The 17,384-nt window shown below is 42.3% G+C and overlaps 1 protein-coding gene across 1 annotated transcript in view; it reads right to left on the reverse strand.

The window, feature by feature from the left end:
- The window catches only part of CSTF3 (cleavage stimulation factor subunit 3), a 72,784-nt gene extending 55,759 nt beyond the window's left edge, over window positions 1-17,025 (reverse strand). Inside the window, exon 1 of the mRNA XM_034417153.2 lies at window positions 16,565-17,025. Within this exon, the coding sequence (XP_034273044.1) occupies window positions 16,565-16,594 (30 nt within the window). The 5' untranslated portion in view covers window positions 16,595-17,025. The remainder of the gene's footprint in view (window positions 1-16,564) is intronic.
- Between the last annotated feature and the right edge of the window lie 359 nt (window positions 17,026-17,384).

Genomic DNA, 17,384 nt, shown 5'->3' on the forward strand with positions numbered 1-17,384 from the left:
GTCTTTCTTTAATCAAGCCATGTCCCATATGTTTCAAATGGGTTTGCAACAGGCCTCAGGTGGCTTTCCTGTTCCAGTTTGTGCTCCTCCTGCCCCCCTTCGTATGCATCCTCCTTCTGATCAACACCAACATTTGGCTTCCTATGGTGATGTGGCTGAACCTGCCCGGGAGGATGACCTCTTGGAAGATTTTGAGATGTCTGAGGACGAGGAAGAGTTTCACGACAAGCCGGCCTTCCCAGGTCTTTTTAAGCCTTCCTTGTTCCGCTCTCTTCTCCGCAAAGCTAAAGCTGCCACTAATATGGATTCAGGCTCCCTGCAGTCTTCTACTTCTGGCCCTCCTGGCCCTCACAGTAACCTGTTTAATCTCCCTCAACCGGATCATGACTTTGTTCCGTGCCCTGACCTTTTCTGCCAGGTTATACAAAGACCTTGGGATCGTCCTGCCTCATTGTCCGGTCCGAATTCGTTTGATAGAAAGCTGTATGCTTCGGCTCCTGCGTTGGAGGCTCTCTTACAGTTGCCCACGATTGATGACCCGGTGGCTAGCCTTACATCTTCTTCCATCCTGGTAGGCGAAGCTGGAGATGGCCTCAAGTTCGAGGATAAACGGGCCGAGATGGGTTTTCGTAAGACGCACCAAGCTGCAGCTTGGGCCATTCGGGCCGCGACCTCTTCATCTTTCTTCAATAGGGCATCGCTAGTGTGGTTACGCCAATTGAGGGAAAGGATACCCCCCGAAGACGCCCGCTCGCAGCAGGACCTGGCTAAACTGGTGGCGGCAGCGGAATATTCGGCTGACGCGTCCTTGGACGCGGCAAAATTCGCATCTCGGGCCTTGGCTTCAACGGTTTCTTCAAGGCGGCTATTGTGGCTCAGGAACTGGAGAGCTGACGCTAAGTCCAAGTGGCGCCTAACCGCTGCCCCTTATAAGGGACCTGCTTTGTTTGGACCATCCCTGGATTCTGTTCTGGTAGAGAACAGGGATAAGAAGAAGGTGTTGCCCACGTCCTTTCGTCGCCAAGACAGGCGCTATGTGCCATATAATCGACAGCCCTTTCGGCAGGACCAAGGCGCCGGCAGCGCCTCTTATTACAGATCCTCGCAGTTCCAGTACCAGTCAGCTTCAGATAGAGCGCCCTTTCGTGACCGAGGTCGCCGGCAATCCAGCTTTCGGCGACCCTTTAAGTCCACTGGTCGCTTCGCCAGGCGCGGTAAGTGACTCACCGTCCCTGGTTCCGATCGGGGGCAAGCTCCAAGCCTTCTCTCACCTGTGGCCAATTACAACTTCGGATGCCTGGATTGTCCAAACTGTCACCAAAGGCTTACGTTTGGAATTCACCACCATGCCTCCGGACTTTTATGTTCAATGCCCCTGGCCGGTTCAGCCGGAGAAGCGTTCTCTTCTCTCCCTCGAAATTTCCCATCTGTTGCAGATTCAGGCTATAGAACAAGTTCCATCGCACCAACTCAAAACCGGTTTTTATTCAACGCTATTTCTGGTCCCGAAAAGCTCGGGAGATTGGAGGGGCATTTTGAACCTACGACGTCTCAACCAACACCTCTTATACCGCCGGTTCAAAATGCATTCCCTCAAGTCCTTGCTCGGCTGCATCCGGCGGGGGGATCTGATGCAATCCGTAGATCTGAAGGAGGCGTACCTCCATGTTCCCATTCACTTACAACACAGACAGTACCTCAGGTTCGCCTTTGGAGGCCATCACTTTCAGTACCGGGCCATGCCATTCGGCCTATCTTCTGCTCCGAGGACATTTACAAAGTTGCTAGCAGCAGTTGCAGCGTCGCTCAGAGAGGTTCCGGTCCGCCTGGCATGCTACCTCGACGACATTTTGATCCTGTCGTCATCACACGAGCAGGCGACCCACGACCGGGAGCTAGTGATTCACACCCTTCAAAACCACGGGTTCACTTTGAACTTCGCAAAGAGTCACCTATCTCCCACGACTCGCATTCTACATCTCGGAGCAACGATAGATTCGAGTCTTTGTACAGTCTTTCTCTCTCCCGACAGACAGGTCAGCATAAGGACTCTGGTGTCTCAAGTCTTACGCCAAAGGTCGGTCACCTTACTCACTCTTTCCCAACTTCTGGGAAAATTAATATCGTGCATAGACATTGTCCCTTGGGCGCGTTTCCACCTTCGTCGCCTCCAATGGTTTCTGCTCCCTTACCAAAGACAAGGTCGAGCAGAGTCTCTTCTCAAGGTAACAGTTCCGGCTCCAGTTCGTCTTTCCCTGAGGTGGTGGCTGTCTCCAGCCCTCAGCAAGGGCTCCCCCTTCCTGGAACCAGAGCGGACGGTGTTGACCACGGACGCCAGTCTCCGCGGCTGGGGGGCTCATCTCAACCTTCAGTTAGCCCAGGGGGTCTGGTCGTCGACAGAACAGTCGCACAATATCAATTGGCTGGAGCTCAGAGCGGTTCGCCTCGCCCTGATGCACTTCAAACACCTTGTATATCGCCGGGACATTCTGATTCTAACGGACAATGTGGCCACCAAAGCCCATGTCAACAAACAAGGGGGGACTCGCTCCTGGACCCTAATGCAGGAGGCGGAGCGACTCCTGTCGTGGGCGGAACTACACCTCTCGTCGATAAAAGCCGAACATATTTCGGGGTCTCTAAATTGAGAAGCAGATTGGCTCAGCAGAGACCAAATAGATCATGCTGAGTGGAAGCTGGACCCCTGCCTGTTCCAGGACCTGTCAAGGAGGTTCGGTCTTCCCTTAGTGGACCTGTTTGCGACAACTCACAACACCCAATTGCCGAGGTTCTTCTCCCGCTACCCATCTCCAGCAGCGGAGGGTCTGGACGCTCTTCGGAGTCCGTGGCCCCGGGGGCTACTCTATGCCTTTCCCCCTCTTCCAGTCCTCTCCAAAGTCATTCGGAAGGTTATTCAAGAGCAGGCGAATCTTCTACTAGTAGCGCCATATTGGCCTCTTCGGGAGTGGTTCGCCGACCTCAAGAACTTGTCAGTCGAACCGCCCTGGAGGATTCCACCCGACAAGGTTGTGTTAACTCAAGGGGCCGTACGTCATCCGGACCCAGAGTGGCTTCGATTAGCCGTGTGGCATTTGAGCGCGTAAAGCTCTTCAAGGACAATTTGTCTGAGGACGTCATCTCCATTATTCAAGCAGCTCGAAGACCATCAACAATTCGTATTTACAACGCCTCTTGGGCCACCTTCACGAGATGGTGCGGTGATCAGCACGTGGATCCCACAACAGCGTCAGTTCCAGACATTCTGCGTTTTCTGCATGCGGGGTTCTCCAAAGGCTTGGCCCCTGCGACTCTACGTCGACAGGTGGCGGCTCTCGCCACCGTCCTGTCTGGGGAGGCGCGAGTTCCTTTGTCTCAGGATCCCAGAATCCGTTCCTTTCTCCAAGGGGTCTCAAACTTGCGGCCTCCGCCGATTCACCGCTACCCCACTTGGGACCTTTCCTTGGTGTTGCAGGCCTTGACGGGTCCACCGTTCGAACCCATTGCTTCGTCCAGTCTACGCTACTTGTCTTTAAAGATGACCTTTTTATTGGCAATCACTTCGGCTCGCAGAGTATCCGAAATTGCAGCCTTGTCCATGAGAAGTGACCTCTGCGTCTTCTACCCTGATCGGGTTGTTCTGCGCCTCGACCCAGCCTTCGTTCCCAAAGTGAACACTCGTTTTCATCGAGCCCAAGAATTGATCTTACCTAATTTTTGCCCGAACCCGCGTCATCCTGCTGAGAGGCGATGGCATACCTTGGACGTGCGACGGGCTTTGAGACGATATCTTAAAAGGACCGCTTCCTTTCGTAAGACTGAGGCTCTGCTGGTGTCCTTCCTTCCCTCTTCCCTGGGTCAGAAGGTTTCTTCTGCTACAGTGGGCAGGTGGCTCAAGGCCTGTATAGCTAAGGCATATGAATTAAGGGAGGCCCCTGTCCCGGGTGGCATACTGCCCCATTCTACCCGGAGCGCTGCAACATCAGCGGCATGGGCTACCCAGGCTTCAGTAGATGATATCTGCCGGGCGGCCACATGGTCCTCCCTCTCTTCCTTTGTACGTCACTATAGGCTGGATAAGTTTGCCTCTGCAGATGCTGCATTTGGCAGACGGGTATTACAAGCTGTAATCTCTCCTCAAGGCCAGTCTGCGGCTTAATTCCCTCCCCTTTTCTTCGCTAACTTGGGTATGTCCCAGACTGAGGAGTGTCTGAACGGCGAGCAGGAAAATGGTCGTTGCTTACCTGAACGACCCTTTTATGCTCGACGTTCAGACACTCCGTCCCTCCCTTCTTTCACCGCGTCTGGCCTTGGTGGAGGTCTGCTTTCTTTCCCTCTGTAGCTGTCTGCTTCCTGTGTCGCTATCTGGCGGAGTTTCTCTTCATGGCTGTCCTAATGCTCTTGAACCACGTTGTCTTCGTGAAAAGTCTGAGGAAGGAGCAGGAAGTGAGGCGGATCCAGCTCCAGAGGGATTTGATTGACACTCAGCATTGCAAATAGGAGTGATCGTTACCCAGACTGAGGAGTGTCTGAACGTCGAGCATAAAAGGGTCGTTCAGGTAAGCAACGACCATTCCATTTCAAGGAATTTTAAGTAACCTGCTCTTCATGCTGATACAAAGATTTCTTAAGTCTTCTCCATTTCTTGAAAGGGCAGAAAGAAACTTAAAATTCCTATAAGCTTAGAATTTGCTATCTCAAATATGGTAGAGTATGTAATTTGTTTCATACTGATGATCTCATCTAGTTATTTAAAAGAGCAAGAAAATGTACAGGTATTCTTCAACTTACGACCATAATGGAGTTTGCCCATCATGATCTTAAGTCATGATTATCATAAAACAGGTCGGTCATATGACCGATCCAATTTTATTATTTTTTGTGCAGTCATTAAACAAACCAGGTAGCAATAAATGTTTTGCTACAGGTGCAATTTTATTGAAAACAGTAAAACCATTGTAAAGCACAGTCATTTGACCACGGAACACTGCAAACATTCGTAAATGCAGACTGGTTGCCAAACACCTGAAGTTTGGTCACATGACCAGAGCCCCCTCAACAATTGTGACTTTAAATCCAGATGTCAAGTAGTCCCTAGGTAGGTCCGTCATAACTTTCAACGGTTGCTAAGCAACCAGTCATAAGTTGAGGAGTATCTGTACAGTTATTCAAATTAAAATAGGTCTCTTGCCTTTGGTCATTAATGAAGAGCAGATATAAAATGCAATTTTGAGAAAATAAAGACTTGAAAATGTAAGATAGTTTAATGATCAGGCAGAGTATAGATTCACCAAACTTATCTGTGTAATCTCTAACAGTTGGACCAACTTAAGATAAATGCAATTTATTTTATTTAAATACATTAAACTACTCAAAAGTCATGGGGACAGAAACGTTACCTAGCATAAGGAAAAAAAATAGAGCAATCAAATAATGCAACAGAACAAAACTGAGGTTTGCGAGTTAGGAGTCAAAATGACCAAGAATGAAAAAAGAAACTACAGGGAAACTAACTTGATAAGAACTATAGGAACCAAGGAGAAAGAATTAGAAAATCTGAAGGTCAACACAATAATAAAATGTATATACATGAATTTGTATGCATGTGAGCAATTAGGAGATGATCCTTAAGGAGAAAAACTAATGAACTGTGAATATGCAAATACTGGGCTGTCTGTAAACTCAGCAAGCTAATGCTGGATAGGAAAGGTAATAGTTAACTGGGTTTTTAATTTGGCAAATATTCATTATTTTTTTTCATTACGAAACAAAACAATGGAGAGCTATTAATTTAGAATATTCATTCTAGATTGGCAAAGCTGAGGGAGTGTATCTAAATGCTTCTCACAGGCACAAAGGAATCTGGATACAAAGTACATCTGGAATGCCTTGTTTGAGACCTCCTGCTAAAGATCCATTTATACCAAGTATAAATATAAAATATGGTACGTAAGGACAAACAGTGCACCAAACGGGAAAAAGTATGTGGCAAAGCAAAGGGCTGACTTCTATCAACATCTTCATCTAGAAGAATGCCTCTTATTCATATAGGCTGGTTCTTAAAAACATGGAAGTGACAACAGCCAAGACTGCTGCTGCTAACTACATACAGCCTACAAAAAAAGTAAACCAAGGTGGTAGAGATTACTTTGCACTTGAAATGGTAACAGGAAGCAACCGAACCAATTATGAAATTGACCATACTGGTAGTCCTCCACTTATAGCCATTTAATCAGTAATGGTTTGAAATTACAACAGTGCTGAATTAAGGAATTTATGGCTTGTGTCCAAAATTACAGCCTCTCATGTATCCCATGCTTACATGAACGAAATTCATGTCAATCCACCCACTTTTACAACCAACTGCAAGGATGCTGCAGCTGCCCCCACCCCCCATCTTTCCCCTCATTCTGCACTGCTGGGTCCCTTAGGCCTACTTCACACCTGGCTGGGTCACCACAGGCCTTAAGCCTTTTTGCCGCCTCACCAGGTCCCACTTCTAAACTTACAGCTGCTTCCGAAATGGAACCCACTTCTGGGATGGCACTATGTGGCTTTTATGCAGGAATGTGGTGCACTGGTTGTCTCTTCTGGGGAAAAGCAATCTTCAGAAAAGGTGTAATGGGCCCAAGGATGTGGGATCCAGCAGGGTAGGAAGCTGTGCAAGGGGTGCTTCAGGATGGTGGAGAACCTGGGTGACCCAGCAAGACCATGTGTGAGCTGCAGAGGTGCTGCAGTGCAGGCCTTGCCATGCCTCCCAAGTCCTCCCCCACTCCAAGACTCTACTTAATGACTGCAATGGGGACAGCAAGGATTGCAATCATTAAGCGAAGAAATCACAGCACTTTGCTTACCAACTGCTATAATTTACGACCACAATTCTGAGCTCAATTGTAGATGTAAATCAAGGACTACATGTATGTATCATGCAGCAATACCATTAATAAACATTTAGAATGCTTTTGTAAACACCTAATAACATTTAAAAATGGGGAAGAATTGTCTACAAGTTGTACATACCTTCCATAATTCAACTAAACAAAAGCTTTAGAAAAACGAGCTGAAATTTGCACTTGTCTTTGAATACACATTTAGATAATATTTGAAGGGACATAACAGGGTTTTTTTTTTGAGCTGGCATCACTTAATCAATTTTGCCCCACAAAAATGGGAAAAATGTAGTCTAAAAATATTGGTTCTGTTGATTTATCTGACTCACAGGGAAAGCAAAAAGAAGTGCAGTCCCCAAGCTAGAAACGATTGCTCACACCTGTAATAAAAAATCTCAATATTTCTTTCACAACAATATTTTTCTATATTGCTTATTTAATTTATACCTCACTTTTCCTGCAATCTGATCATCCAAGGTGTCTTAGAATCAATGCAAAATGAAATAAAAATGCAAATATATAATTTCAATAGAGAAATTAATGATCAGAAATCTGAGGAAACAGATGTTTCTTGGTTATTCTGATAAAAGGAAAATAGGTGAGCTGCCAAATGCAATTTCTGAAGAAATATATTTTATGGCCTAGTAGCAAGACCTCCAATATGGCATATAAACGAAACTTTTGCAACAGAGAAAGGGCCTCATTTATGAAGCTTAATGGTCAGGCAAGTTCATAAAGTTCTTTTAGATGGTGAGATTCTAAATAATTTAGAGTGTTTAACATCAACATCCTAAATAATACCTAATAAAATGAGAAGGAACTCACGTAATTGGCTACTAGTTCAGATTTTGACATCAGATAGCATTTAAAACAAAGTTAGCTGCTTTGTTTTGCACTAATTGAAAATACCAAACATTTCTAAAGGTTAGCCACAATCATAGAATTGTGTTTTGTAAAATTAGTGACAACTGAAGACCAAGAAATATATTAGGCTGCAAAACTGTTTCAGGAGTTTAAGTCAATTAAAATAGAATACCCATCACTAAATCTATTTTTCTATTTTGCCTTGATTTAACTTTTAACTTCTCTCTCCCATTTAGCCCAAATTACACAAGTTTCAATGATATCAATTGCTTCCTGAGTCTCATTAGCATATCCTCCCTAAGAAGTTTTATGTCAATGTTCAACGGCATAAGGAATGGAATTCTGTGGGAATCCATTTTTCAATGGTCTAGAAACTGGTAAGTACAATACCACCACTCTTTGGACATGGCACAACAGGATGAAGTGAAACTACTAGAGCTGTGATGGCGAACCTATGGCACAGGTATCACAGGTGGCACATGGAGCCATATCTGAGGGCACATGAACATTGCCGTAGCTCAGCTCCAGCACACATGTGCCTGCCGGCCAGCTGATTTTCGGGCCTTCTGGGCCCACCAGAAGTTGGGAAATGGGCTGTTTCCGTCCTCGGGGGGGGGGGGGTGTTGAGGAAGGCCGTTTTTGCCCTCCCCAGGCTCCTAGAAAGCCTCTGGAGCCTGGGGAGAGTGAAAAATGGGCCCACTGTGCCATCATGTGCCAAAAGAGTGGGGAGTGTGGGGGGAGCACGCGCACGGGAGGGCGGGGCATGGGTGGGCATTGAATTATGGATGTGGGCACGCATGCGCACGATCCCCCTGCTCTCCCCCCACTTTTGGCATGTGACAGCAAAAAGGTTAGCGATCACTATAGATCGCTCTAGAAGGCTCTAGAAAGTTGATAGAATCAAAAAGCTGCGGACAGATCTGAAAGCTGACAGATCTGACGACAGATTTTTTAGAGTATAGTATATCATCCACCATGTACTATATTATTAATCTATGCCTGTAGATTTTCCTCCCTTGTAATACAGCATTTCCATCTTCCCCCCTTTCAGAAAGCTAGAAGTGCTGATAGGCAATAACAGACATTGACTATTTTTTCTAGCAATGATAGCTACTAAAATCTAACCTACCAAGTAACTCATTTGTTATGAGCTAACAAAGTATAATCATGTTATTTTAAAAAATTCTGTATTTGAAAATCAAAACAATATCCTGAGCTAAAATAACCGTTCTGACAAAGCAAAGTTAGATATTAAATTTTATGGTAATATTTTATATTTCATTTGAATATTAAAGTAATTACAACAGTAACCTATTTTCACATTACTCTTCTACTTTAGCTATTAAGCATAGTATTTGGTTTCAGCAAATCAATAATCTTTTAAAGATATCTCTTAAAAAGAATCTTAAAGATTCTAATTATAGTCAAGCTTGATTTATTTCAACATTACAGTTTAAGAATAGCACTAATTATAAATTCTGCGTTATAGCAAAGCTTAATCCTAGTAAAACTCAGGAATAGCTAGGATTTTGAACATTTCTTCTAGACAAAGTACAGTTCTAAAATTCTTGTAGATTAGAATCTCAACTCTGATTACTAAAACAGGATGCTATAATTTCATACAAATTTACTCAGAAATAAACATTATAAATTCAACATGATTTATTCCAAGTCAAGCATAAATTGAAGCTTTAGATTAAATCATATGGTGTCTATCTAATTATGGAACAATATTGTTTGGTGCCCCTCCCCCAGTGAGTATATTATCTGAAAAATTGGGGAAATCATATCCTGTAGGTCATCAGAATTAGGACAACAGAAACTGCAGGATGGCTAAAAGAACAGTTGAGAAGGCTTCCTCTTTAGTTCCTCTTTAATATTCTTCACATCAATTGGTGTTATAAAATGTGCATTTGGAGGAACAATGTGAGGAGGGAGCTTTGGCAACACAGAACTTTTCCAGAGAGGGACCAGATTAAGAGACTGTGTAGTCCAAACTGGATGGGGAAGGGGAAAACAGAATCTTTCAGATTACATCTAGCTGGAACTTGGCTAGATTCTATTACTTCTAAGCAAATAAAAGATTGGACTCAAATGGATTTCACTGTCTTATTTGGGTTTGGGACTGACAAGATTTATGAGCATATATAATTCAAACTGTAAAAGCATCTAGTTTTCAGATTCCTTGTTACTGTACTGTATGCAAATAGGTATTTTTTTATTGGTACAGAATTGAAACATATGGCTATCCATGAAAAGATATGGGCAATACAAGAAAGGCCACTGAACTGTTTGTCTGCCTATATAAACTGTCTTTTGGAATGTGTATTTTCAATTCAGTAACAACTAGCTTACAATATGTAAAATTCGTTTACATATTAAGCCCCACATTTTAGTAAAAACTACAAAAGGAGTCAAAAAATAAACCATTCTTTTGATATATTATTTTATTAGAAACCTTAAAGAAATGTACAAAACTTATAAATGATAATTTCATCCTTTTTCTGGTCTGGAGTCCCTTAAAATCTTAAAGCCAGTGTTTGATCTAATTTAATATATGATCTTATTATACTGAATTACATTTTCAATATACTATCTGTATACACAACAATAGTAAAACCTTTAAAAGTCTTACATTTTCTATGAATTTCATCTAAAATTATTTCCCTAGTTGTTTCAATTTTATACCTGAGGACAAATCTGCCATTCCTTTTCTTTCATGAAAGAAAGGATTTCTTGAGTGGTCCTTGGTGCGCTGGGCTTGTTTGTTTGCAGACGTTTCATTACTCAAACTAGGTAACAGTATCAGTGCTTGTAAGGAGTGGGGTTTGTTCTCTGTTTATATTCTAATGGATTGCCCTATCAGTGTTGGTCTTTGGTTGGGCTGTTTACTGTTAGCTTGTTTGGCAGTTCCTTGACTGGGCTATTGTTTACTTCTTGACTGTTGGACTGATGTTAATCTTGGAGTTAATCTATGCTCATCTGGGTGCTAATTGCTGGTGGGAAGGTGTTTTGGTCATTTTGTTTCCCTTTTAGCTTATTGTTTCTTTTACATAGTACAGTAGTCCTCGATTTACAACAGTTCATTTAGGAACTGTTTGAAGTTACAGCACTTAAAAAAGTGACTTATGACCATTTTCACACTTACGATCGTTGCCACTGTCATGAAATCATAATTCAGACACTTGGGAACTGACTCATATTTATGATGGTTGCAGTGTCCCTCGGTCATGTGATCGTCTTTTGCGACCTTCTGATAAGCAAAGTCAATGGGAAAGCCAGATTCACTTAACAAGCATGTTACTGATTTAACAACTGCAGTGATTCACCTAACAAATGTGGCAAGAAAAGTTATAAAATGGAGGAAATCTCACTTAGTAACATTAATTCTGGGTTCAATTGTGGTTGTAAATCAAGGACTACTTTTATGTAAATATTGTTTATGTGTACGTGTTTATTGATAGCTAATTTGTCAGAGGGCCAGTCTTCTAGAAATACCTTAGCATTTTTGGATTTGGCTTGGTCTAGCATGGTCACGGTTTCCAATTGAAACTATGGTTAAATCTGTCTATATTCTCTGAAAGTAAAGAGCTTTCATCATGTCTTCTGACAGCTAGTTGGTGTTCATGGATGCATTCTGCCAGTCTTGTTAGTCCTATGTAGTGGCTGTTGCAGTCATTACACTGTGTGTTGTAGAAGACTCGTTTTTTTCTTCTGGGGTTGCTGGATCTTTTAGTTTACTTAGGAAGTTTAGGAGGGCTTAAGTTGACTTGTGTTTTATGCGGATTCTGTGTCGTTGTAATACTCTGTTGATGGTTTCTGAGATATTTTTGATGTATGGCAGTTTTATAGCTTGTGTTGGTAGTACTATATTGGGTCAGACACTTTTTGATGAAGTATGGATATCCATTTTGTTGAAAGATATTGTATAGATGCCGTTTCCTTTTTCTGCTTTTCAGGGTTACTGCAGTGTGTTGTGCTCTTCTAAATTACATTCTTAAACAGCTTCTCTTGTGGGCGGTTGGGTTGTTTTGGTAGCATTTGATTGGTATGGGTGGTTTTTCGGTACACGTTTCTAGTTTGCCATCACTGCTAATCCCCAATCAAGGAATGCCAAACAACTAACAGTAAACAGACCAATGAAAGAACCTTCAAGACCACTCCCATCAATTTTAACAGGCAAGCTACTAGAATATAACCTGAGAGTAATATTTCTTACTAGAACTGATGATGTTACCTAGTTTGGGTAATGAAATGTCCACAAGACAACTAAGCTCAGAAAGCACCAAGGACTCTTCATTTCAACCCAGAGCTATAAATATTCCCATTTGAAGAATTTCTTTTGCAATAGAATAGAACCAAAAAAATATTAAAGACTTTCTCTTGGATCTTTGAACCAATTCCAATATTTTCTATACTATTCTTAAGAGTAGAAATAGTTTAAGAAACAATGCACTAAACCAGAGGTGGGCAATTGTGGCTCTTTTACAACCTGTGGACTTCAACTCCCAGAATGCTGTCTCAGGAATTCTGGGAGTTGAAGTCCACAGGTTGTAAAAGAGCCACAATTGCCCACCCCTGAACTAAACCATTCTGAATAGTTCAAAGAACTGTATCATGGAGCAACTTATCTCCTTTAAAAATCTGAAACAGTAATTTCTGCTTGATTTTAAGTGCTTTGGGTTTATGCTAACTAGAAATGGTGACTACTCTAAGTTTGCACGACACATGTAACTTTTTACAAACACATATGTAATTCCATAAAATTGGGTTGAGCCATTATTAAACTTACCATGGGAAGTGATAAACAAATACATATATTAAGAAAGTTTAAAGTCATCAATTAAGATAATTAACTAGAGATTTCATTTCCACGTTTGTCAGTTATTCACATTTTCATAACAGTATTCAACCACACACTATGTGAATCCAGGAATACACTACTAAGACTTCTCCAGCAGTAGATATATGGATGTAGTCAGTAAATAGCTATGTTTTGCTCAAAATACATTTAAATACTTGACTTTCTTTAAAAAAATGACTGGACTACAGAATTAAATATGTCTGTAATGTTCTTTCCATATTCATGGATACAAAAGAAATTCCTGTTAAGACTCCCTTTATAAATTTAAAATAATGTTTCTCAATCATAGCAGAAGCATGGACAACTCACAGAATTCCCCAGCCAGCATCTTAACATGGCCAACATTGAGAAACACTACTTTAGCTTTTTACTTTTCACTGTTTTCTGCCCATCCTATAAATGGATGCACACATCTGTATAATGGAGAGAAGATAAGTATCTCTCTCATGAGAAAAGAATTCCAATGGATTATAAAATGGATTTTCAGAATGTTTTAAAAAATCTCCTGGTTTTGGTAATTTCCATCTCTAAACTGAAATAAGTATAAGGCTAAGCAATCTGTTTCTGTATATCCAACTGTATGTACTTCTGTTAGGAAAGTATTCAAAGCATTATTTGACCCAATTGTTGAGTCCTTTGTTTCTTAGATGCCTAGATCTTCTTCAATATGCAATAAAGGAAGCAACTGCATCTTAAAAAATGTCTGCATAACATGACATTTCAAATTGTTGGGTTGCTGGAAGAAACTTACATATACCACAGCAAGAAGGGCAGCAGATACTAGCTTAATAGTTCCAAACTAGATACAAAAACAGTATCCTAAAAATAATTTCCTGCCCTATTCTGAATTCTGATGTTTCAGTAACTAGTAAAAGTGAGGGAAGAATATCAATAAATATCAGTGGCTAGAACAGAACATTAGGCTTTGCTGTGAACTTCTGGAGACATTTAATTGGCTCCAGTGAGAAACAAGAAGTTGGACTAGAACTACATGAATATTGTTTTTAGAATAGAGCGCAAGTGTGCCACCCAGAGGATCTACCCATAAAACTGAAATAAAACATGCTATCTATCTAGTACTATGGGGTTTTTTGCATATAGATCAAAGAATCTAACTTCCCATAGAAAAAAATCAGAAGTCAGGTTGTATGTTGGTTGATATGTATGGTAGAGTATGCCCTCCCCCACTCTATTTCTTTTTCCTAAAACAAACAAAACAAAAAGATATACATAATACCCAGAAATCTGAGAACTCAGAAGGCAAATTTACTTTTACAATGTCTTTTTAAATATGTCTTTCAAAACTAATTATACAAAGCATCCAGATCGAGGAGGCCATCCCTAACATTGTTTCCACAGAAACTGTAAAATGTTTGAATAAAGAATATTTGTAGCTCAGGGTTGAAAGGAGGGGTCCTTGGTCCTGTCTGAGCTTGTTTTTTTTGCAGATGTTTCATTACTCTAACTAGGTAACATCATCAGTGCTAGTAAGGAGTGCTGTTTGTTGTCAGTTTATATTCTGGTGACTTGCCTGTCTGAGGGGGTGGTCTTAAGAGATTCTTTGGTTGGGCTGTTTACTGATGGCTCTTTGGCAGTTTCTTGATTGGGGTCTGATTTACTTATTGTTGGTCTGAAGTTAACCTTGAAGTTAATTAATCTATGCTGATCTGGATGCTGACTACTGGTGGAGAAGTGCTGGAGTCTTTTTAATAATAATAATAATTTTATTTATATACCGCCCTTCTCCCGAAGGATTTGGGGCGGTGTATAGCCAAGATTAAAAACATAAATATACAATATCATAGTTAAAATTAATTAAAATCATTAAATAGTTTTGGCCAAATTTTAAAACCCAATTTAAAATCATTCAGTTAGACAGCCCCGCCTGTCGGAACAGTAGGGTCTTGAGGGCACAGCGAAAGACCCGGAGGTCAGAGATGTTACGAATATCCGGGGGTAATTCATTCCAAAGGGCAGGAGCTCTGACAGAGAAGGCTCTCCTCCTGGGTATCGCCAGCGACATAACTTGGCCGACGGTACCAAGCAGTCCCTCTCTGTGGGAGCGGACTGGTCGGTGGGAAGCTATTGGTGGCAGAAGGCAGTCCCTAAATATCCTGGTCCTATGCCATGGAGTGCTTTAAAGGTGGTGACCAACACCTTGAATTGGACCCGGAAGACCACTGGGAGCCAGTGCAGCTCACGCAGGAGAGATGTTACATGGGCGTAACGAGGTGCACCCAAAACCTCCCGCGCGGCCGCATTTTGGACAAGTTGGAGCCTCCGAGTGCTCTTCAAGGGGAGCCCATGTAGAGAGCATTACAATAGTCCAGACGGGAGGTCCAGACTATTCTCATTTGGGCTGGTTGATTGTCTCTTTTGCATAGTCTATAGATGTCGTTAATGTCTATGTGTCTATTGACTGATTTGTCAAGAATGCCAGGCTTCTAGAAATTCCTTGGCATTTTTGGACTTGGTCTGTTCTAGGAGTATCACATTTTCCCAACTGAAACTATGGTTAAATCTGCTTATATATATTGTAAAATTACAAAATTTTCATGATGTCTTCTGACTGCCAGTTGGTGTTCACGGATGTGTTCTGCCAGTCTACTCTGTTTGTCCTACAGAGTGGTTGTTGCAGTGGGGTTGCTGGGTCTTTTGGTTTGGGTAGGATATTTTGAAGGGCTTTAGTTGGCTTGTGTGATGTACTGATTCCACGTGGTTGTAGTAGTCTGTTAGTTTCTGAGATATTCTTGATGTATGGCCGTTTAATTATTTTTAGAGTTTGTGTTGGTTGTGCTGTATTGGGTTGGTGGTCAGGGACTTTTTGATAAAGTTTCACGGGTATTTTTTTGGAATGTGTTGTATAGATGCTCCATTTTCTTTTCTCTGTTGCTGCGGTGTGTTTCGGCTCCTTTAAATGAAGTCCTTACACAGCTTCTCTTGTGGGAAATTGGGTTGTTGCTAGTGGTAATGTAAAATGTTTATTTCTTAATGTTTATTTTAAAGGAGTGATATTTAAATTTGTACATCTAATCTGCCTACAATTAAGTAAAAATTATTTCAACAGAACAGTTTAAACTACATTTTTAACAGGTAGCTTTGAAAGTAACTTGAGGGATCTATGTAAAAACTAATTTTCGTCAGGAGTCCATTGAGTTTGAACCCTAATATAGCTTTTGCATATAATTTCCTTAGAAGTACATCCCTACACAGAACATACTTTCAAAAAGGACACATTTATGTAACATTAATGCATTTATTAGCAACTCTGTAACATCAGTTTCTAAATATCACCTCAATTTTATTAAACAAAACTTAGTACACAGGGCTCAGAATTTACATTTTGAAACATTTTTCAAATCTTTTACTATATTTTTACAAAAACATAATGCATAAACCTCTAGGTTGCTTTATTTTTGAGTTTAGCACACATTTGTTTCCCTAGTGTCTTACAACAGTTAAAAAGAGAAATTTTCACTTCAGCCTCCGATTAAACCAAGTCACTAAGTGCATGCTAGAATTATGGTTCTATAGGTATTTATGGTAAACTTCCTTGAATTAAATCGAAGTGACTGTCGAGTTACCAAGATCAACTTGCAGGAGAGAAAAAGTCAGCGGGGTGGTGTCTATGTAAGCCATTGGAGAGTATACCAATTGGAAATACTTACAGCAACTGGGATCGTGGAACAGAAAGTAAAGCGCATATAGCAGATCCACACATTTAGGAAATGAGATGAGCGGGGGCGAAAACGGAAGAAAGAGGTACAGACACCCCACCAACACAAAGACGCGCACGTTAATAAGGCCTATTCCTCATTATTTTAGAAACCGCCATTTTCACTCCCCAAAGCCTCAGACGCCTGTCAGCCGAGCCCAGTCACACCCCTTCTTGAGAAGGCATTCCCCGCCAATTACTTCATGGAGCTCGGAAGGCCCTGTGGTCGCTCACCTGGTCGCCGGCGGGAGCTTCTCCAGACATGGCGGGTTAAAACGGTCCCCGGAAGTAGCGGGGGGAGCAAGGAAGCAGGGTCCGATATATAGATATGCCTATTTCTTAAACCCTCCTACCCAACCCACCTACCTCCCGTTCTCTTCCCTCGCAAAAATCCCCCGGGCAGCCCCTAAGTGAACTAATCGACCCTGCGCGCGGCTTCCACTCGCCCGAGGAACAAAATGGCGGCCCAACCGCCCCCAACTCTCGCCGTCCTCAGTAAAAGGAAGGGGGCGGGGCTGAACGGGAAAGTAAAAGCGCGCAAGGAATAGTGGGGGAAAATAAAAATGGAAGGTCGAAGCAGGGAGCGGCGCGCGAAGGGTTAAGCAAACAGAACGCCAGCTAGGAACGGAGAGCGTAGCAGTGTGAGAATGCCGGGAACGAAGGAGACTAAGCAAGCCGCGCCCACGCGCGCATGCGTGGAAAGAAGAGCAAACGGCGCATTTTGATTTGGCGGGTAAATGCTCCGTTGGAGAGGTTTTAACGCAGAGGCTGTTTGCTGAGGCACGTGCATAAATGACGTGCCCGTGAGACAACAGACACTTCTGTATAATGGGATTATTAATTGATCTCTGTTCCCTTTTTTCTCCCCTCTCTGCTCCAGAATTTCTTATGCGTTGTGTGCTCTGGGCTCGTAGCCAATGTAGCGTAAGGCGATCTCGACAACCCCCACCATAGTTACAGCCTCTTGTCTATTATTCATATGAAACCGTGAGGAGACATCGCTCAGAATGAAATACTCTATTATGCTTGGGGAATAATCGGCTGTAATGTGGTT

The sequence above is a fragment of the Pantherophis guttatus genome, chromosome 1, assembly GCF_059756535.1.
Source record: "Pantherophis guttatus breed Tessera chromosome 1, ASM5975653v1, whole genome shotgun sequence".
NCBI lineage: Eukaryota > Metazoa > Chordata > Lepidosauria > Squamata > Colubridae > Pantherophis > Pantherophis guttatus.